At 44.1% G+C, this 22,847-nt stretch overlaps 1 protein-coding gene across 1 annotated transcript; it reads left to right on the top strand.

Moving 5' to 3' along the window:
- The first annotated feature begins 952 nt into the window (after positions 1–952).
- On the top strand, positions 953–22,444 carry mindy2 (MINDY lysine 48 deubiquitinase 2). The gene is made up of 9 exons (XM_083549970.1): positions 953–1,991; positions 4,894–4,951; positions 10,386–10,450; positions 15,189–15,347; positions 15,998–16,100; positions 17,192–17,334; positions 17,507–17,677; positions 18,518–18,712; positions 19,340–22,444. The coding sequence occupies exons 1-9, from the start codon at positions 1,230–1,232 to the stop codon at positions 19,508–19,510; spliced, it is 1,827 nt and encodes a 608-aa protein (XP_083406096.1). The 5' UTR covers positions 953–1,229; the 3' UTR covers positions 19,511–22,444.
- The last annotated feature ends 403 nt before the right edge of the window (positions 22,445–22,847 follow it).

Raw genomic sequence — 22,847 nt, 5'->3', positions numbered from 1 at the left:
TTAGGGTTAGGGTTAGGGTTACAAATCAAATCAAGTTTAGTCTTAAAATTCAAAGGACCTCTCATAAATTCATAACAGGGCCCCAAACCTCTGAGTGCATAAAGACTTTAGTGTGGTCTGTCTGATGTGTCACGTGTGTCGTGTGTGTGTGTGTGTTAGTGGGTCTGTGGTGTGGGGTAGTGTGTGTGGGGTTTGGTGGGTGTGTGTGTTTCGAATCTAGTTTCAGGTTTATGTCGTGCCATTTCATGAAATATTAAAAAAGGGGATTAGAATAAAATGATCCTGGATCTATATTAAAAAGACAAAAAGAGATTTAAAAAAAAAGTGTGTGTGTGTGTGTGTGTGTGTGTGTGTGTGTGTGTGTACGTATGAGTGTGTAAATATGTGTGTAAAGTACGAATTATATAAATTATCTTCAGCATTATTATTATTATAGCAAAAAACTAAAAACTAATGATCATTATAATAAAAACCATTTTGAAAATAATAATAATAATAATATTGTTAATATAAGTATCGCCATCATTCCATTCTTCTTCTTTATTATTATTATTTTAGCCGTAATAATAAAAGTGGTATATTTATTATTATTTTAACATTATTATCGTCATTATACTATCATCATCATAATTATTATTATTATAATTATTATTTCAGTTGTAGTAATAAAAGTGCTATAATATTATTATATAAAAATTATATTAATATTATTATTATTATTATTATTAATAATGTTGTAAAATATTATTATCGCAGTTATAGGATAATAATTATTATTGCTGGTATAATGGTTGTTATAATAATAATAATTATTATTATTATTGTTGTTGTTGTAGCTGCTGCCCTTGCGCATGCGCGGTGTGACCCGCTTATGACCGCAGTTTTGAGGCTCGGGCCGGTTTTATTTATTTTTGTCAATATTTCGGTATTTATCGGTTTAGAAGTAAATACAAAAAACAACAATAACAGTGGCATCCGAAATCTAGTGTTTCCTGCTATCCAGGGTCCAAAGCTAGGGTGCGAGTGTACAGGAAAGGCGGAGGAGCGGATCGGGACGCGGCCCAGAGCGAATTATTCGGAGTCTCCAAAACGGTGACGTCAGAGGCGTAGACGTCGTCGTCGTCATGGCGTCGTCGGCGCTGCTGAGAGCGGAGCTGTGTTTTTAGTTGGAAAAGGGGAGAAGAAGCAGAAGCAAAAGGAGGAGAAAAACGGTGCTGCGGTCGGTCGAGATGGAGAGAAATGCGAACGTGCACCGAGACGCCGCGGCCGGAAACAGCGAGACCGCAGGACTGTCGGTCAGCAGTTTGGGTCCGAGTTGCACAACAAGCTCCACCATCTCCACCACTCCTCCTCTTAGTGTTAGTGCTAATGCTAGCACGAACGTCTCTGAGTCGATGGAAGCGGAAAACGGGAAGCTCGTGCTTCCCGGCGAGGAACCGGAGCAGGAACCGGGCCACGGCGCATGCGAACACGCAGCCGGAAACAACAGTGACGCTCCTAAACCCACGTTAGAAACCAAGCCGAGCAAACAGGAGCCCTCTACAGGGTCTCCAGGTGCTCCAGCGGATGTTCCTGAGCAGGAGGTCCAGGAGAGGAGCAGTGTGTGTGCTGAGAACATTGCACCCAAGGCCAAGTCCGAGTCTAATGAAGGCACCTTGTCTCAGGGGCTGCCCAGCCTGGACTCCCTGGAGTCTTTCTCTAATCTCAACTCCTCCTGCCCGAGTTCCGAGCAGGTCAGCGAGGGTCTGGAGGAGCAGGAGCAGGTGAAGGAACCGGGGGTGGTCCCTTCTCAGGGCCAACATGGGGCAGAAGGAAGCAAAGCTCAGATCTGTAAAGAGCGAGGTGTTGGTGGTGTTGGTGGTGCAGGTCAGTCCATCTACCACATCAAATGGATCAGGTGGAAGGAGGAGAACACGCCTATCATCACCCAGAATGAGAACGGGCCGTGTCCTCTGCTGGCTATTATGAATGTGCTTCTGTTGGCCTGGAAGGTAAATATTATTATTAAATATAATGATCATTATTATTGTTTTCACTCTAAATCTTTTCCATCAGCTCCAGAAGTTCTCGTTGGTCCCACAGAGAAGGTTAGGGTTTGGCTCTCGCACTTCGTGAATGAGTCAGACTGCATTAACAATAGATTATAGCACTGAATATTACAACATACCGCTTCTTATAACTACACACACACACACACACACACACACAGTGAATGTATTTTCGGTCTGAACGTTAATGCAATACAAGCTGATGTACTCTTCAATCTGAAGATCACAGCTGGAAACCGGCAGCACATCTGGGAAACGCGTTGAGTTTCCTCTCTCCACCTGCTTTCTGCTGAATGTTTCATCCTCGAGCTGATTTGAATTCTAAAGGTGAGGTTTAATTAGTGTGTTTGACGGCTACCTGGCAGGCAGAGAGAAGCGACGGCCGAGCGCTCCGGCTTTAATCTCACCAGCTCCCCGACGATTCAAAAAAAAAAAAGCTGCGAAAACGTGACGTGAATTTTCCCCCAAAACAAGAATAAATACCCCGCAAACAACTAGAGTAGATACCCCCATCAAGACGAGTAGATACCCCTGATCAAGAGCAGACGTTTTCCTCTAACAAGCGTAGATACCCCCCCTCAATATGAGTAGATACCCCCCCTCAATATGAGTAGATACCCCCCCCTCAATATGAGTAGATACCCCCCCTCAATATGAGTAGATACCCCCCCCCCCAATATGAGTAGATACCCCCCCCCAATATGAGTAGATACCCCCCCCCTCAATATGAGTAGATACCCCCCCTCAATATGAGTAGATACCCACCTAAATATGAGTAGATACCCCCCCAATATGAGTAGATACCCCCCTGTCCCCCAACAAAAGTAGACACTTCACTTTAACAATAGTAAATACCCTCAAGTATTAAATACATTCCTTCGTCCCCAAAAACAGTAAATACCTCCCTATTAAGAGTAGATGCCTCCAACAAGAGAAGGTACCCCCTCCCACATCAAGGGTAGACACCCCCTAAAAAAAGAGAAAAAACCCCATCAAGATTAGATACCCCCAAATATGAGTAAATACCCCCACCACCACATCAAATGAGTAGATACCCCCCACACCAAATATGAGTAGATATCCCCCCCACACCAAATATGAGTAGATATCCCCCCCACACCAAATATGAGTAGATATCCCCCCACACCAAATATGAGTAGATACCCCCCCACACCAAATATGAGTAGATACCCCCCCACACCAAATATGAGTAGATATCCCCCCACACCAAATATGAGTAGATATCCCCCCACACCAAATATGAGTAGATACCCCCCCACACCAAATATGAGTAGATACCCCCCCACACCAAATATGAGTAGATATCCCCCCACACCAAATATGAGTAGATACCCCCCCACACACCAAATATGAGTAGATATCCCCCCACACCAAATATGAGTAGATACCCCCAAATATGAGTAAATACCCCCCCCACACCAAATATGAGTAGATATCCCCCCACACCAAATATGAGTAGATACCCCCAAATATGAGTAAATACCCCCCCCCACATTAAATGAGTAGATACCCCCCCACACACACCAAATATGAGTAGATACCCCCCCACACCAAATATGAGTAGATACCCCCCCACACCAAATATGAGTAGATACCCCACAAATATGAGTAAATACCCCCCCCCCCCCCACACACACACACACACACCAAATATGAGTAGATTAAACACCCCAGATAAGTCGACACCCCAGATAAGAAAAAATACCCCCACCATCCAGAGTAGACCCTACCCTCTAACAAGAGTTGGAAACCCCCCCCCCCAATATGAGTTCCCCAAATTATACCCCTCACAACACACACAATTAGAGCCGGATGCTTTATTATTATTATTATTATTATTATTATTATTATTATTATTATTATTATTATTATTATTATTATTGAAATCTTTACACTGGAGTTTGGAGGCTGATAAAGATAATACATACATGCAATAAAAATTATATTTATTAACAGAGACACTTTTATGTCCTTGCATTAAATAGCATTAAACTATAACAATAATAATTCATATTATTATAAAGTGACATTGAAGAACTCGGTTGTCTTCTCTGAAGGCCTTCAGCACGTCCGTGTGGCGTCGTCACTGAACCGAACCGGTTGAGGCAAATGTTTATAGGAAAATATTGTGGGTGAGGGAGATGTCCATCATTTTGTACCGTCACAGCAGCAAAAACGCCGGACACGCCTCGGACACGCCTCTGCCGGAAGATCTTCAGCCCACGCTCACGTCTCGAGAGTTTCCGTCTTTCACACACACACACACACACAGACACACACACACAGCGGCGTCTGATGTTCTTCCTTTGTTGCTCATCCCACAGCAACGACGATCACCGAACACGCTCACACACAATACTGTTTATTTCATATTGTAAAGGGAACACACTACGTGCCCGAAAGTTTGTGGACACCTGAGCATAACGTTGGCTTCTTTTTGAACATCTCATTCCACATTTAGTCCCCATTTTCTCTTCTTTGAAGATGTTCTACTAGATTTTGTGGAGATTTTTGTGCTCATTCACCCATAATGGTGTTAGTAAAGTCAGGTGTTGATGTAGGTGATCACAGGAGATCTTCTATTCCAATCCAATCTAAAGAATATCTTCATGGAGGAAGCGTTGTGCTGGAAGGCTCTTGTAGGAGTTCAAGTAGGAATGTGTAGGTTCTCTCAAGTGTCCTCGTTTATTATCCAGATTACCTGAGGGGTTGAAACTCCTCCACAGAGTCCTTCCATGTTGGTCCTGAGGACCCAGGAACGGTATTCCGGATGGAGTCACAGGGAAGAAATTAATGTTCTTTTTTTTCTTTTTTTTTCTCCCAGGTCAAGTTGCCGCCGATGATGGAGATCATAACAGCGGAGCAGCTGATGGAGTATCTGGGTAAATACTGATATTCGTTCTTTCGCTTTATAACGTAAACGGCTGAGAGAACGACGAGGCCAATATTCAGATTATTGAACTTCTTATCACCTGAAATGTTCTGATCGTATGAGATTAGACGTTGGTTTAATCAATCCATTGGTGTATTTGCCAGAAATGTGTGGTGGTGATGATGTAATGCATCCTGAAGCCTGCTGCTTGTCAGGCCTGTTAGATATAATATATATCGCCAAAAGTATTGGGACACCCGACTCTTCCAGTCATATGTGGTCCTTCACTTGAACCAGGAGACCCAAACCTGTTCACCAAGCCGGCTCTATGAAGATCTGCTTTTCTGACCTCAACGCTATTGAATGTTGAGCACAAAATCTAGTGGAACATCTTCTCAGAAGAGTGGAGCTTATAATAAGAGTGAATAGAGACTACATATGGAATGAAATGCTCATAAAGAAGCACACAATCTTATGACCAGGTGTCCACATTCAGCACTCTGAAGGAACTCAGTAATTGTTAGTTTGTCTTCAGGGCTGTAATTCAAGACTAAAACTCTGTGGTTATCAGAATTACAGTGGACACGTGCTGCACGTGTTGTTTTAAGGCCATATGTTTACGTATGGAGGTGGAGACACGGCGCCAGGTGACGAGTTGAAGCTCTCGTTGATGTTTGCAGAGCGAAAACAAACCGAATGGTTTAAAAGAAGTTATTGTTTTTATTACACGTTTTATATACGCCTGGTTAGATCCAGAATTCTGCTGCGCCGAATCGCACCCAGAGATAAAGTAGTGCCATAAAGTGCATTGAGAGCGAATGGAATTCCTGGTTCTGTTTTTCCTTTTTTTAAACGTTTGATTCTCCATTTGGTCAAAACCGTTTTAATCAAAAATCACCGGATTCGTTATTTTAGTTCCACCACACGCCAAACCTCCTCCACGAAGCTCAGTACAGTCAAACATCTACAGCTGTCTCACCTGTAGGAACTCCTTCCAGCCAATCAAAATGAAGCGTTCAGATTGACCCAAAAGCGTTTCGTTCCTCCCTTCTATCTCAGACAGACCTGACACTGGAGACTCCTTCTAAACCTCTCCTCACAGTCGTTGCTTTAGAAACGTATTCAGAGGTTTGAGCACGTAAATATAAAACGTTTCGGACACCAGAGATTCAGAGAGTTGGACTGCACGTCTGATAGAGGATCCTTAGATTAGACTTGAGAAACAGACAGCTGGCTCTCTGATGGACAGCATCAGGCCTGGGGAATACCCCCTTGATATCAGGGTAACTCGATTCGTGCAATAACAAACACCCCCCCCCCCCCCACACACACACACACACACACACACACACCCCCGCCCGCCCCTCCCAGGCCCTGCGATGGTGCGATACGTGCGGTGAGGGTAAGGGTGGGACTTGTGACTGAGGACTCGGGTGTTTTTCTGCAGCGGATCTTTAACTCGGGGGGTTTTTACTACATCACCTGGTTTAAAGCATTTCAAACGTAATCACGTCGCTTTATTGATTTCTGTCTCGAGTTCCGAAGAGAAATCTGCAATACAGCAGCTGCTTCGTTACTCAACAGCCGGGGCTTCAGATTAGTCACGCTGGAACGAGAGAGAGAGAGAGAGACGAGAGAGAGAGACTCGAGAGAGAGAGAGAGAGAGAGAGAGAGAGAGAGAGAGAGAGAGAGAGAGAGAGAGAGAGAGAGAGAGAGAGTGAGAGAGAGTGAGTGAGAGGGCAAATGAGTGATACTAGAGAGAGAGCGCGAGAGAGAGCGCGAGAAATAGAAAAGAAGCACTAGAGAGAGTGAGAGATAGTGTATGCATTAGGGAGAGAGAGGGAAAGAGAATGTCTGTCTGGTGCATGCAGACAGACAGAGAGCGAGTGAGCTCATGAACTAGAAAGAAAGAAAGAAAGAGAGAGAGAGAGAGAGAGAGAGAGACGAGAGAGAGACTAGAGAGAGAGAGAGAGAGAGAGAGAGAGAGAGAGAGAGAGAGAGAGAGAGAGAGAGAGAGAGAGAGCTCATGCACTAGACCGAGGTGGGAAAAAAAAGAAAAAGTGGAAGAAAGCTTGAGATCATGCATTAGACAGAGGAAGAGAAAGAGAGAGAGCTTATGGTCTGGAGTAAAAGAAAGAAGAGTGTGAGGGAAGAGAAAGAACTCTCATATACTAGACAGAGGGGGGGGTGAGAAAGAGAGAGATATCTAGAGAGAGAAAGAAATTGAGAGAGCTCATGGGCTAGAGAGAGAGAAAGAGGAAGAGAGTGAGGAGTGAGAGAAAGAGGGGGAAAAGAGAGAGAGAGCTCACACAATAGACATAGTGGGAAAGAGAGAGCTCATGGATGAGAGAGAGAGAGAGAGAGAGAGAGAGAGAGAGAGAGAGAGAGAGAGAGAGCGCTTATGCACTAAAGTGAGTGATATCTAGAAAAAGAGGGAGAAAGAAAGAGAGACAAATGAGAGAGAGCGCGAGCGAGAGAGAGAGAGTTCTTACCCATCACAGATCTTCACGCAGCTCAAACAGGAAACTTTCCGGGCCGTGTTGAGAAACCGTTCCTGTAACGACACAGCGGTAAACGTGTCGAAACATCGCCCCGTCGATCAACACTGTCTGTTCGGCACGTGTATATAAAGACGGCGTGGTTGCCACGGAAACAAGTTTGGGTGAACAGCTACGCGTTGCGATGTCCGTCACACACAGTGTTCGCGATTATGCGTAGTTCAGTAGCAGAATCTTCTGTTTGAACTGGAGACTCCTTACATCCATTATATTAATGATCTCCAGTCTTCTGGGAAGATGTTCCACTAAATTCTGTGGAGATTTATGCTCATTCAGAGACTGATGTAGGTGAGGCGAGGAGGCCTTGGGTGCAGTCAGCGTTCACATTCAATAGTGTTGGAGCTCTATAACAGAAGATCTTCCACCCTGCCCCTCTAACATATAGTTTCATGGAATACTGGGGTTTTGGTATCATGAGTCAGGTTTGGGTCTCCTAAGTAAAAGATAAAATTTCATACTACATTCGTGTCCCTGTGACTTGGGAAGAACAATGATTTGAAGACTGTCACGAAGACGACTGGTTTCCTTTCAAGTCTCGTTCCTGGTCCACGTTGCCTCTGGTTGAATCATCTGGGATCTAATTATAGAATCTACATCGGATTTTCTTTTAAGTAGCTTCGTAACGATGCCTTTTGTTTCCGAAAATCTCCAAATAAAACGGATTTGAATAACAAGATCTACAGCAGTGCCAGAGAGTTCCTCTGGGAACTTTTAACCCTTCAGCTCCTCGGGCAGCTCTTAGAAACGGGCCTCAGCCTCGGTTTTTGAGGCTCGGATGAAAGCCTGGACTGTATCTGCAATACTTGAAGAACAACAGCAGTGAGAGCTGGATGGATTGTACTGGAGAGGAAGAGCAGAGGGTAGAAGGGGAGGGAGTTTGGAACCCGAGGGGTTTCCTGGCCGGAGCGAATGTTGAAGCGGACGACCGGAGCAGCTTATGCTGGGTCTGCATTCTTGGCAGCTGGCAGAGGAAGCGTGTGTTTTCACCTATTCTTTTAGATGGATGTCTGCGTTTTTTTTTTTAAAATTCCAGCTCATACCATTTTAAACAGCTCCAGTATACCATTGCCTGGTTGTCCCAAGCCGCACCAGTAAAACCAGTTTCTTCTCCGATTGCCCTGAATTTGTTTCAACCCATAAGCCTGATTTAAAAGCATGTTCATAATGAGATGCTGCTACCACCACCATGTTTCACTGTGAAGATCTTGTTCTTGCTGATAAGTGCCACTTAATCTACACTGAAACACCAGGATAGATTAGCGTTCTTGAACATTCCATTTCCACATTCAGTCTCGTTTTGCTCTTATTATAAGCTCCACTCTTGAAGATGTTCTACTAGATTTTGTGGAGATGTGAGCTCATTCAGAAACACAAGGGCATTAGTAATGTCAGGTCCTGAAGTAGGTGTGGTGAGGAGGTCCAGGGTGCCCTCTGCCCTCAGATCTTCCACTCCATACCATGGAAAGCATATCTTCATGGACCTGACTTTAGTGCACAGAAGCATTGTGATGCTGGAACAGGTTCTCCTAGTTCAAGCGAAGGGGAAAATTCTATGCTCCAATCATCAAAGGCATCTGTTAACCAGAAAAATTGGCTTCCTCACCCAGACACTGGTGGTCCTACCAACCCCTCCGAGGAAGATCTCCTGCTTGGTTCACATGCTTTCCTACTTCACTCAAAGGATTATTTAACGGAACCTCATTAGATGGAGTATTTTCTTTTTTAACCAGTTCTGGTCTGATGCTTTTCCAGAGCTTTGTTTGAGCTCCTTGGTCTGATATTTGTTTAGGTATAATCAGACCGGCATGGACGTTTCCCAGGAACTGGAGTATTTATATTGTGATCATGTGACCTTGTTAATGTGAGGAGGTTCTACAGCGTTGAGTTCACCAGTAGAAGTGAACCAGTATGAATAATAATAGCAGCCTGTACTGTAAAAGTCACCGTGCTCAGGGTTTGGATTTGGTCAGCATCGTTGTAAGTGGTCCTAAACTAGGGGTGTGTGTGTGTGTGTGTGTGTGTAAGTGTGTAAGTGTGTAGAATGTTAATCAGGTACTTGACGTGTGCCTTATGGTTCGAGTGTGACCCAGTGCCGGTGGTCACTTTAGAGAGCATGCTCGTCTGACAGGTGTGTCCTGGACATCAGAATCAAGATCTCTCAGAAGACCTTCTGAACCTCTTCCTGCACTGCCAAATTAGGTTTAATGCAGAAAAAAATTCCACCTTCACAAGATTTTGAGCTTTGGGACAAATCGATATTTCACACCAGAGGATTTTCTACTGCAATCCAAGTCTAAGTCGAGGGTCAGATACTGTACGGAGGACGGAGGTTTCTAGTCTTCTTCCAGCTGATGAATCGTTTCAGACGGAATGAAGGCCATGTTTGATGGCCACGCTACAGTACGGGTACGACAGATTGCGCACAGGAAGTTCCTTCTTGTCGAAGTTTGACATCAGAAATTCTCCATCACCACACATCGAACTGGGACGGCGTTTCTACGCCATTTCTACATCCACGTGATGCTGCATGCATTAATGTGCCAGTTTGACCCTTTGATGGCTTCCAGAAGAAACGTCATGTTAAACCTGGAAAAAAAATCCTGTGAAAGGAGCACAGAAGCTGGTGTTTGAGGATAATTGACAGCAGAGCAGATGGTTTGTTAGGCGCAGGATACCGTGTGTGTGTGTGTGTGTGTGTGTGTGTGTGTGTGTGTGTGTGTGTGTGTGTGTGTGTGTGTGTGTGTGTGTGTGTGTGTGTGTGTGTGTGTGTGTGTGTGTGTGTGTGTGTGTGTGTTTTGTTGTTGTTGTTATTTTTAATGAACACCGTGTTTTTGATGTATGTTTTCTCTCATTATTCTCCATCCCACCCCCTTCTCTCTCCAACAGGAGACTACATCCTCGATGCCAAACCGAAAGAGATCTCCGAGGTTCAGCGTTTGAACTACGAGCAGGTAAGAAACTCGATTAGCGCCGCTGTTTTTTTTTCTCCCGAAACATCTGGAACAGAGGGCGTTTTTCTCGGTGACGTACGGGATTGGTGTTTTTGTGGAGATGCTGTTATACTCACAGTGAGACCATTTACACCTCCTCAAACCATGTCTTTATTTTTTTTTGTTATCGCTCTTTTTCTATACCTCATGCAGTTACATTATGACATTAGGACTGTTTATAACGCGACTTTTTTTTTTTTATAACGCGAGAATTTAGAGGTAGGATTGTGATAGAAAGGTAAAGAAACAGAGAGAGAAATGGAAAGAGAGAAAGACCGGGACAGGGAGAGACCAACAGACATATGGCAGATCAGACAGACAGACAGACAGACAGACAGACAGACAGACAGACAGACAGACAGACAGACAGACAGACAGACAGACAGACAGAATGACCGAGAGAGAGATACAGAGACAGACTTATAGGGAGACTTGTGGGAAGAAAAAGACGGACAGACAGACGGACACAGATGGTGATATAGAGTTAGATTGCCAGAGGGTATCACCAGGGGGCAGGGTATAGCAATGGGGTGGGGCATGGTCAGGGGTGGGGTATGGCAACAGGGTGGGGCATGGTCAGGGGGCGGGGCAGGTAGATGATACAGAGTATAAGTCACTGTGCTCATTTTTTCAGATAAATCTGTGCAGTTCAGTCATGTCGGAATGAACACCGGTGCCAATGTTTATTAGCTGAGTTTTAAAAAGTAAAATTGAAAACAAAAAAAAATAAATAATAATAATTATTAATAATAATAATATTATTATTATTATTATTATTTATTTATTTTTGCAAAGGCAACAGACCGAGAACCCGAGTGTGGGTGTGTCCCATCATACGGTCACTTCTGTTCTGTTATTGGTTGAGTAAGTTCTGTTATTTAGTTATCAAGAACCCTAAGTGGGGGTGTGTGTGTGTGTGTGTGTGTGTGTGTGTGTGTGTGTGTGTGTGTGTGTGTGTGTGAGAGAGCGAGAGAGAGAGACAAAAAGACAATCAGTCCTTGTTATCCTTCTTTTTCCCCCTCTTGCTTTGCTGTACTGCTCCTTTTTTTTTTTTTTTTTTTTAAACTTTGGCACCAGGCCAGAAGGCCATTTCTCTGTGTGTGTGTGTGTGTGTGTGTGTGTGTCGAGGCTGCCACGCACACTGCCACTGGACATGCAGTACAAGGTAAAGACCCCCGGCGTATCCTCGCCCCTTCAGCCTCGACAGCGCCGATGCTTGTCTTCTGAAAATAAAACCTAACGATGTCACAGCTGTCAGGATTTTTCTTTCTGCTCACATCATACTCTGTGACATGTCGAAGCTCACGTGTCGTACTACCACACACACACACGCGTGCACATTCCAGAGCTTGTTTATTTCAAAAGTGTGGTTCATCTTCACCCACCGTCTCCACACTCCTGAGTACTCGAGTCTATTTTGGTCTATGAGCTCAGAATGTGTGAGAATAGCTTTTTTTTTTTGTTTGTTTTTTTATAGACGTGTGTGTGTGTGTGTGTGTGTGTGTGTGTGTGTGTGTGTGTGTGTGTGTGTGTGTGTGTGTGTGTGTGTGTGTGTGTGTTAAAGCTGAAGGCTTGAGCCACTTAGTGAGTGTTAAATGCTCTTCCACTGTGCTGCTGTCATTCCAACACTGTAAACGCTCCAGCAGGGACTCTGCACTGCTTCTGCACTGTAATTCATTCTTCAAACACTCTCAACTTACACTGAATCGCCAAAAGTATTAGGACCCCCGACTTTTCCACCCATGTGTGGTTCTCCCTCGAACTGGTACCACAAAATCAAAGGCATGCAATTGTACAGGACGTCTTTGTTATTCAGTAACATTAAGTTTTTCTCTTTAAAACCTGTTCCAGCATGAAAATGTCTCTCTGCACAAAGCCAGCTTCATGAAAAAAAATATGCTTTCCATGGGATAGAGTGCAAGATCTCCAGACAACCAGAGACAGGGATACTGACATGGAGACTAAGACGGGGAGACAGACATTAAGACAGGGGACATTAAGAGAGATGAGGACACTGACTGGGAGGGAGAGAGAGACATAGAGACAAATGGAGATACTGATAAGGAGACAAATGGAGAGACAGGAGGACAGTGAGTGACAAAGAGACAGTCAATTTATACCACCGCTGTAGCCAAAGTCTCTGGTGGGTCATGAAGGTGAGAACAGCAGGGTGGGATGAGGGTCTGGGGATGAGTTGGAGTTGCGTCCTGCAGGCTTTCTGGGAGAACCAACAACGTTGTAATGACTCACTGGTACGTGTTCCAGCAGGATGCTGACTCACGGTAATTCCATTAGCAGTTTTCTGAAAATTAGATCATGTACTTTGTTTGTTTCCTCACATTCTGGTTCATACCCTGTGAACGTCAGACAAATAAATCTGATCAATCCGATTCACTCACAAACTACACTGTAAGGGGCGGGTCCAATATTAGCTTTAGCCAAAAGTAGTTTTCGAGTACCTGAGTATCTATCTGTGTGTTTCTAATCTGGTTATCTGACTGTCTGGGTGTATGTGTGTTTGTCTGTATGTCTGTCTGAATCTTTATGTATGCGTGTGTACATCTGTTTGTGTCTGTGTGTCTGTATGTATCTTTCAGTGTGTATCTGTTTGTCTGGGTGTTTGAGTATTTGTGTCTGTCTGGGTATCTATCTTTTTTTTTACATTTGTCTGAATGGGTGTTTGTCTCTTCAAGTGTCTGTTTTTTTTTTTTTTACTGTGTGTGTTTTTGTCTGTGTGTATGGGTGGCTGTCTGTCTGGTTGTCTGTCTGGGTGTATGTGTGTTTGTCTGCATTTTTATGTATGCGTGTGTACGTCTGTGTGTCTGTATGTATCTTTCGGTGTGTATCTGTGTTTATCTACCTGGGTGTTTGAGTATTTGTGTCTGTGTTTATACATGTTTATCTGGGTGTCTGTCTGAGTATTTGTGTCTGTCTGGGTATCTATCTTTTGTTTACATTTGTCTGAACGGGTGTTTGTCTCTTCGAGTTTCTGTTGTTTTTTTTTTTTTTTACTGTCTGCATTTTTATGTATGCGTGTGTACATCTGTTTGTGTCTGTGTGTCTTTATGTATCTTTCGGTGTGTATCTGTGTTTATGTCTGGGTGTCTAAATATTTGTGTCTGTGTTTATGGGTGTTTGTGTGGGTATCTGTCTGTATGGGTGTTTGTCTCTTCAAGTGTCTGTATTTTTTTACTGTGTATGTACGTTTGCCTGTCTAGGTGTCTGTCTGTCTGTCTTTTTTTTTTTTTTGTCTGTGTGTATTGGTGGCTGTCTTTCTGGTTGTCTGTATGTATGCGTGTCCTGAATTTTTATGTATGCGTGTGTACATCTGTTTCTGTGCGTGTCGTTCAAGGTTTGTATGTTCGTGTGTGCAGGAAGTACAGCAGGTTTCACTGACCTCGGCAGCCTGATGTGAGAGTACACTTATGCCTGCAGTTTAATAAAGTTCAGTGATGGTCCTGGCCACAGAAATCTTCTCTCTCTCTCTCTCTCTCTCTCTCTCTCTCTCTCTCACTCTCTCTCTCTCTCTCTCTCTCTCTCACTCTCTCTTTCACCCTTCCTTTCTTTGTCTATTTATCTGCTGCTTGTTTCCCCATTTATTTTCCTTTCCCTTGTTTGCTTCAGTAAGCATGAGGAAAAGCAGCAACATTATGAGCAACATTATTAAGAAACAGAAGGAGTTACAGAAGTGTGTGTGTGTGTGTGTGTGTGTGTGTGTGTGTGTGTGTGTGTGTGTGTGTGTGTGTGTGTGTGTGTGTGTGTGTGTGTGTGTGTGTGTGTGTGTGTGTGTGTGTGTGTGTGTGTGTGTAAGTGGCATCATACCAAAGCAGCCGTGATGTGAAACAACACAGCACATGATCCCCAAATGGCAGCTATTGAGAAACAAACCCAGTGTTGTCACAGCAAGGTTGATTTAATAACTTGATAGAACATCTGTCTGGGAGCTGCTGCAGCTGTCTCTGCCATCTTCTCAGTACACACTTCATTTCTCCATTCATCATTGCTTCTCCCAACATCTTCAAAATCAGATCAGAACAGTGTTTCGGCTGAGATCGGACCTCATTTGTTTTGTTGGATTATCGTTGTTGGTCACGTGTATCGCACTGATTTACAGGGTTCCTACTCAGTTTGGAAAAATATTTGCGTTTGCATATTTTGACCCTGTTCTGTTTTGTAGAATATGAAATTAAGAATTTGTAAAAGTATTTTTTTGTAAAACATTGACTACGTCTACACTAATCCAGAAACCTTAAAAAACGGCATTTTTGCTTAATACGATCCACGTCCACATTTTCGTTTTCAGTCGTTTCCCAAAAGCTGCTCATCCACACGAAAACATTTAAAACGCTGCGCATGAGCAAAACGTAAGACGCTCCGACCTGCATCATCTCAGTCTGCCGTTTATTTACTCTCCGGCTCTTTGAAACGTCGATGCAAACGACTAAAAAAAGATGTCGCCGTTTTTCAAAAGGTTTTTTTTTTTTTTGGGACGGGGCCAAAAGATGTTTTTGTTAATGGACTTATTTTTGAAGTTTTATTGGTGAATTGCACATGAACAATCCTTCTGCTGTAGGATTAAAGGTTTTTAGTCTTATTTTAGTCTGGAAAACTCTGGAATTCTAAAATGAAAAATGTGTCGGAACACTGGCTTTGATTTCTCCTGATTGAGGTGTGTGTGTGTGTGTGTGTGTGTTTGTAGAACATGAGCGATGCCATGGCAGTCCTCCACAAGCTACAAACGGGTTTGGACGTAAACGTGAAGTTCACAGGTGTCGGGGTGTTCGAATACACCCCCGAGTGCATCGTCTTCGACCTTCTCGACATCCCGCTGTACCACGGCTGGCTGGTGGAACCTCAGGTACCAGAATTACAGATATCTAAAACTTCCTTAGATGATCTAGAAATCCTGGAGAGGAACCCGACTACAAATACCAAAGATTCATTTATTATAGTTCCAAGATTGTTGAGATTATCAGATGTTCACTGATGGAGGCTTGAGCGCAAAACAGTTTGTGTTCCCTGCAGTCCAAAGCTGCCTTCATAGTTACTAGGTGGAACCAGTTACAGGCATCTCAAGTGTTTATATGATCTATTTTTAGTGCTCCAAAACACTCAACATCCATGAAAACTCCATTGTAAATTCTTAGAATCTCCCATGTTCCTGGGTTTCATTTGGGTTCCTCATTGTTCCTCCAAACTAGGTTCATCTACCACATAAAATCAGGCAGATCTCATCCTAATTTCAGGTTCATCCTGAGCACTTGGGTGCGACAGGAGCAGCTTTAATATCTACTCAGCCAATCAGGAGTAGTGCATAAAATCATGCAGATGAACTTCAAGAGCTCTACAAAGATGTGATGGTCTTCAGTGTCTAAGAGGTTCCTCAGAGTGAGCGATTAACTGCTGAAAATTAATATGCTGCACTTGTCAGAGTTCATCAGTATCTCTCTCTCTCTGTGTGTGTGTGTGTGTGTGTGTGTGTGTGTGTGTGTGTGTGTGTGTGTGTAGATGAGTGATATAGTGAAGGCTGTGGGGAACTGCAGTTATAACCAGCTGGTTGAGAAGATCATCGGTTATAAGCAGTCGGAGAACAGCGAGCTGGCTGGAGAAGGTCTGAAGATCCTTAAATCATTTTGTTACTGTGTGTTTTAGTGTATTTGTGAGTGTGTGTGTGTATGTTGGTGTGTTTTAGTGAGTGTATTAATGTGTGCCTGTGTGTTTTAGTATGTGTATGCATGTTAGTGTGTTTTAATTAGTGTGTGTGTGTGTGTGTGTGTGTGTTAGTGTCTGAGAGTGCATGTTTGTGTGTGTGCGCATGTGTGTATATTTGTGAATGTTTGTGACTGTGTTATTGTCTATGGGTGTTAGTGTTTTAATTAGTGTATTTGTGTGTGTGCATGTTAGTGTGTTTTAGTAAGTGTATTAGTGTGTGCATGTTAGTGTGTGTGTGTGTGTGTGTGTGTGTGTTTTAGTGAGTGTATTAGGGTGTGCATGTTAGTGTGTGTATGTACAGTATGTGTGCATGTTAGTGTGTGTCTTAGTTAGTGTCTGAGAGTGCATGTTTGTGTGTGTGTGTGTGCACGTGTGTATATCTGTGAATGTTTGTGACTGTGTTATTGTCTATGGGTGTTAGTGTGTTTTATGAGTGTGTGTGTGTGCATGCAAGTGTCTGTTAGTGTGTTTTATGTGTGTGTGTGTGTGTGTGTGTGTGTGTGTGTGTGTGTTTGTGTGTGTCAGTCTGTTTTTTCTCCTTGTGTTTTTTTTAAAGCAGGTTGTTCAGTAGAATAAATTTTTCAAGCCACTTGCATCACAAATATTTAAATAAATGACTACAGGCCAGTCATGATGTCTGTAGATGCGTACACACACACACACACACACACCCTTGTTTTTCTTTGTTCTACAGAATGGGTGTGTCTCTTCCTCTTCACTGTATCACACTGTACCACCCCAAACCCTGCCCCATCACCCTGTAATTACATGTGTGTGTGTGTATATATACACACACACATGTAAACACACACACACACACACACACACACACACTGTTTACTTTATTAGAAACACGTCCACCTGCACATTTAATCAACCAATCGGTTGACAGTAGCACTGTGTATAACGTGGTGAAGGAGCTTCTGTTCATGACAAACCGCTACACAGTAATGATGTGTGTTTGTGGTGTGTGTTTGTTGTGTTCATCAGGCTTCGTAGCGGAGCAGTTCCTCCACAGCACAGCCACACAGCTGACCTACCATGGCCTGTGTGAGCTCACATCCACCGTGCAGGAGGGGGAGCTGTGTGTGTTCTTCAGGAACAACCACTTCAGTACCATGACCAAATTCAAGGTAAAACACACACACACACACACACACACACACACGTTAATTCAGTGACGTTAATTCACCGATGTTGGTGCACGATGTGGAGATGAAGAAGGTCCCGAGGTGAGGCTGAGATGTGGATTAGGAGTAGACCTGCTTATTTTCATATACTGAAACGTGTGTGTGTGTATTGCAGGGCCAGTTGTACCTGCTGGTGACCGATCAGGGATTTCTGACTGAGGAGAAGGTGGTGTGGGAGAGTCTACATAACGTAGACGGAGACGGAAACTTCTGCGATTCAGAGTTCCGTCTTAGACCCTCTGACCCTGAGAACGTCTACCACGGGCAGCAGGACCAGATCGACCAGGTCAGGACACGCATTACATCAATACGTAGTCGATACAATGCTGCCACCTGCTGGATGTGTACTAAATTACAGTACTAAAACCGTCAGATGTTGAAAGCGTGTTCAAGAGAATCGAATGTCCTTTATTTTCCAGAGAAATTCCCCAGACGCAAAATCTTTAAATCACCCTGTCTCAGGGGTTTATTTATTTTTCAGTCTTACAGTACAGTAAGGCAGTGCGTGAGCGCCACCTGGACCGCCGGGAAGCAAAGCTTTTTAAATAATTCATATGAAAAGTCCTCCATCTTCACATCCGTTCACGTGTCCATGTGTGTGTTGGGGTTGGACACCCTGAATGGTTTAATGTAGAACTGATATGATGTCTCTCACATGCTCTTCCCGTGTTTACTCCCTACGCTCATGCTCCTATTGCCCTTCGAATTATTGATTATATATAATGTAATCGACCAACATGGTGATCGAGCGTTTTTTTCACAAGAGCAGCAGAGGGAGAATCCATTTTTTTTTAACCTGGTCAGGGTTGAGGTGGTTCTGGAGCTAGTACCAGGAACCCTGGATGTGGGGCAGGTCTGTGCCCAGAATGAGACACCAGTTCTTTATGAATGTCTCTGTGTAAGATGCCTTCGGATGTTCTGGCTTTCCTGAGACAATTTAGCACCAACAGGAACCTCATGTGAACACCATACTAATAAACTTGCTAACAGACATGAACCCTGAGGTCAGGATCAGAACCAGGAAACCAGCTACATTTATGAATCTACCATAATATCCAGAGCTCCTGACATCCATCTTCTACTACTGTTAATCTGTTAATCAAAGCGTGTGTGTGTGTGGAGACAGGACTACCTGATGGCGCTGTCACTACAGCAGGAGCAGCAGGTGTCAGATCTTGGGTGGGAGGAGCTCCCTGAGGGCATCAGTGATCTAGAGCTAGCGAAGAAGCTACAAGAGGAGGAAGATCGCAGAGCATCAGAGTTCTACCAGGAACAGGAGGAGGAGCAGGAGCAGGCTGAAGCACAGGCCGTGCAAGCTCAGGTACGAATACACACACACACACACACACACACACACACACACACACACAAAACGTAAATAAAACAATAAAAAAGGTTTGTGGACTTTTTGGGATGAAAACATGTTCTTGAGTACGGTATTCCCCGATGGTCTTGAATTTGGTGTAGAACACCGTCTGATACGTCTCTCCAAAATCATATGAAAGCAGGCTGAGATCTGCGGCAGCGGGATTGGAACTCCCGACCTTCTGATCAGACGTCCATCATCTTAACCACTGAAGCCACCTGTGGTTATCTTGTATGTGAACACTGGCTCAGTGGTTAAAGCTCTGAGTTATTGATCAGGAAGTTGAGGGTCCTGTGATCAGAGGATTATCATCAGAGGTTTTCATTTTTGTTGATCTCGTGATCAGTATACAGGTTACTGTGATCAGGGACTCATGCAAACTTTGACAACTTAGAAATAAGTGTCCGATTGAATCAATGTTATGTCGAGATCATGAGAAAACAAGATGGAAAAAAAAAATCTCCTCTTAGGTCTTCTGTAGGCACCAGCAGCACAGGGTCACATTCTGAAGAACTGACATGAATCTACATTATATTTGTCGTCCTGAGCTCTTTTTAATCCCTCCATCTCTCTGTCCTCCAGGCTCAGGCAGCAGGTGGCCCCGTGGCTGAAGCAGCGATCGCAGCCCCTGCAGCAGCAGGAGGAGGAACATCAGCGACAGCATCGTGTCGGAGTCCAGGAAAGCACAGTTCCAGCACGGAGCGCAAAGCCAAGAAAGAGCTGAAGGAAAAGGAGAAGTGTGTGATCCTGTAAACGGCGCCGGAACCCGCACACTGTCTCGTCGTTACACACTGACTGCAGAAGCTGCACTCGGAGTGAGAAAGCGCGCAGCGGTTCCTAAGCCACCGGTGCCTGATGCCGTTCGCTCTCTGGGCTCCGAACACACAGCAGAGCGGATCGGGGGGTGGGAGTGGGGGGAGTCGAACTCGCTCCATCAGCATCTCCGATCCAGCTCACTCGACCTTCCTTCGTCTGCACGGTACATGTGTGGAGAGACCTCACGCTTCAGGACGCTGGATCTTTTATAGCGAAATGCACCGGAGGGAGAAATCATGGCACCGTTTTTTTTTTTGTTTTGTTTTTTGCATTATCGCAGTTGTTGATGTTTTATAAAGCTGTTTGATAACAAATATATATACACACACATTATATATACACACACGCAGTCTGACAGGCAGGTATCTTCATACCGGGTTCGAGAGGACGAGGTGGTAACAGGTCTAAATATCCCACTGTTACACGACGTGCAGTTCAGCTCGCGGGCTCGTGGGGTTGGAGGAGGGGAGGGCAGGGGCGGGGCGATACGACCGAAATATCGTTCATCACGATAAAATAAATACCGATTCATTTGTGGGAACAAAGTGCCAGAAAATCAGTAGTGCCACATTTAAACCGAGAGATTTATTTTATTTTATTTTTTTGTTCAACGAAGAATCAAAGTTCTTGTATGCTGTATGGTCAAAAGTTTATGGACACCTGACCACAAGACGTCCTTTTTGAACATCCCGATGTTCCACATTTAGTCCCCGTTTAATATTCTAACGACCTCTGCGAAGAAGTTCTGCTCTTGTCTTCTACAAGCCTTTAGTGGATATTAAAGAGCTTTTTAACACACACACAGGAGCAGGTTTGGGATGAGACGATCTGTAGAGCTTTTTCCAGAAAAACGGAAGTGTTTTTCGAGTGGAACGAAGGAACTTTGGTTAGGAGGGGATCAGGAGTTGAATGTGTAGGTGGTGGGGGGTTGGGAATCGAGATCAGAGGCAGCAGGTCAGCAGACAAACACCAGGCCATCTATTATGAGGTGGTATCACAATGTTTTGAGACAACCAGTTTGGTAACACACCAACAGATGGCAGCACAAGGCAGGGAGTTCACTAGATTTTGGAATGTGTTTGTTGAGATTTGGGTTCTGATGAAGGTGTGGAGGCCTCAAGTGCAGTCATTGATCAAGAGGTTGAGGTCGGAGCTCTATAGTAAGGAGATCTTTCACTCCTTAATGGAGCTTGCTGGAGCAGGTTTGGGTCTCCTAGTGCAGACAATTACATCCAAAGACGTCCTATATAATTGTATGCCTCCAACATTGTGCGAACAGTACGGAGAAGAACCACATGCATCAGGAAAAGTCGGGTGTCCTAATACTTTTGGCCATAATGTGTATGTCAGACTGTCAGCCCTCAGAAATCCTTGTCCCATCTCCCACCGTGCATCCAGGGCTTTAAAACTCTCCTCACTTCCTCTGTATTCAAGGCCATGAAGATTCGAGATGTTTTACTTCAGGTCAGGACGGAAAACTATCCGACTTATGCTGCGTCATTTTCTGTATTGCTCGTGCCACGACTTCTGCTGTACGTGGTGTTTTTTTTTTTGTTTTTTTTTTACTCGAAAAAGTGTAAATAAACGTGCACCGCTACACTACAGCCACGTGATGCAACTTGAAGCATTTTCCGTGTTACTGCCTTTCCAACAAAATCTTACTCTTAATACATTCCAGCAGGATCTAAACGCACGTGATGATACACGCGTAGGCATTGAGGTTTCTCGCAAACGCACCTCGACCGGTTTCGACTCACCTGCCGCTCGCCAAACGCCTGATTAGATGCTGTTTTTTGGGGGAGGGCAGAATAAGTTTATCCCTGAGAAAGAACAAAAAGGATTCGATGATTGATCCTCAATCGAGTTAAGTGGAAACGGCGTTTTTCCTCTAGTGAGTTTTGGGCCCTGGAGGTGTTTTAGGAGCACTGGTTTGCAGATGGAGATGATGTAGCATTTCCATTGGGACGAGACAATCGTGAAAAACAGAACCGCTCAATCCTTCAGAGATCTTCGAGGGGCTTCCCACAGATGAATGAAGAAACTGTGGTCAGGAGGGATTCAGGGGATGGTGGAGGTCGAGATCAGAGGCATGGCACCAGGCCACCTGCTACGAAGTGGTTAAAACGTTTTGAGACTAGTTTTGTAACACGCCAACAGATGGCAGCACAAGGCTGCACGCACAGTCGCAGGGAGCACCGACTTTCAGTAGTCAGTGTGCCAAAAGACATCGTCCTGTGTACATCCGTTACTCTGACCACGTGTGCACCCTGCCACCTCTCACAACGTGATCACACTTCTCCAGCCATCCTACTGGCTCCTGCAGACTTCACCCTCTTCCCGAAGATGAAGTTCCAGCTCAAAATGTTGCCGTTTTTAACACCATCATTGAAGTCCGGTGCGAATCGCAGAAAGATGCTGGAGCAGCTTTGAGAAGACGACTTCTAGGACACGTTACAGAAGAGGAAGGGACGCTGGAAGCGCTGTATTGATGTGCAAGGGGACTATTTTGAAGGTGATGGTGTTAAAACAAATTACCTAAATACTTTTAGAAACTTTAATACCACCTCGCGTTTCCGTATTTAACTTCGCCGACACGTGACACTACATCGATACGTATTTACACTAAATGGAAAGCAGAATTTTTCTGAATCACGCAGCTCTGAATCAACAGCATCCTTACATACTCATTTGGTTTTTTTTTCCCCTTCTGACTAAAAAAAAAAAAAAAAGACGCCGTTTCACACGCCGAACGGGGCCTCGTTTTTAAAGCATAACATGATGCTTTAATGCGATTTTTACCTTCAATCGAATGTGATTTTTTTTTTTTTTCCGTTCTGGTTCTGCACTGTTAACAACCGAATGCACTAAAAAGGACCCAAATACCTCATTTTTCTACAGAATCAGATGCAGAGTTGGGAGAAAGAACAGGATTGTAATTAGAAATATTTACAGGCTACAAAAATAATAAAACATCTGGATTAAAGTCTGACGTCTCTTTCGTGATATTAAAGACCCGAGTAAGGCAGATGCACCAAATGTTTGTGGACACCTGAGCATAAGATTGGGGACTGGCTGTGAAATGGCATGTTCAGAAAGCACCATTTACACTTCACAGAAAGCTGGGACTACATTTTGGATTGTTCTTGTGGAGATTTGCAATCAGGTACTATTGGTGCTGAGGGGTGGAGTCGGTGTTCAGGGTTAAGATTCACTCCAACACACAGGAATATTATCTTATATTAGCTGGCTTTGTGCACAGTCTTGGGTCTTTAAA

The sequence above is a fragment of the Silurus aristotelis genome (assembly GCF_946808225.1).
Source record: "Silurus aristotelis genome assembly, chromosome: 9".
Taxonomy (NCBI): domain Eukaryota; kingdom Metazoa; phylum Chordata; class Actinopteri; order Siluriformes; family Siluridae; genus Silurus; species Silurus aristotelis.
The sequence above is the reverse complement of the archived record's forward strand: the minus strand, read 5'-3'. Positions and strand labels throughout refer to the sequence as shown.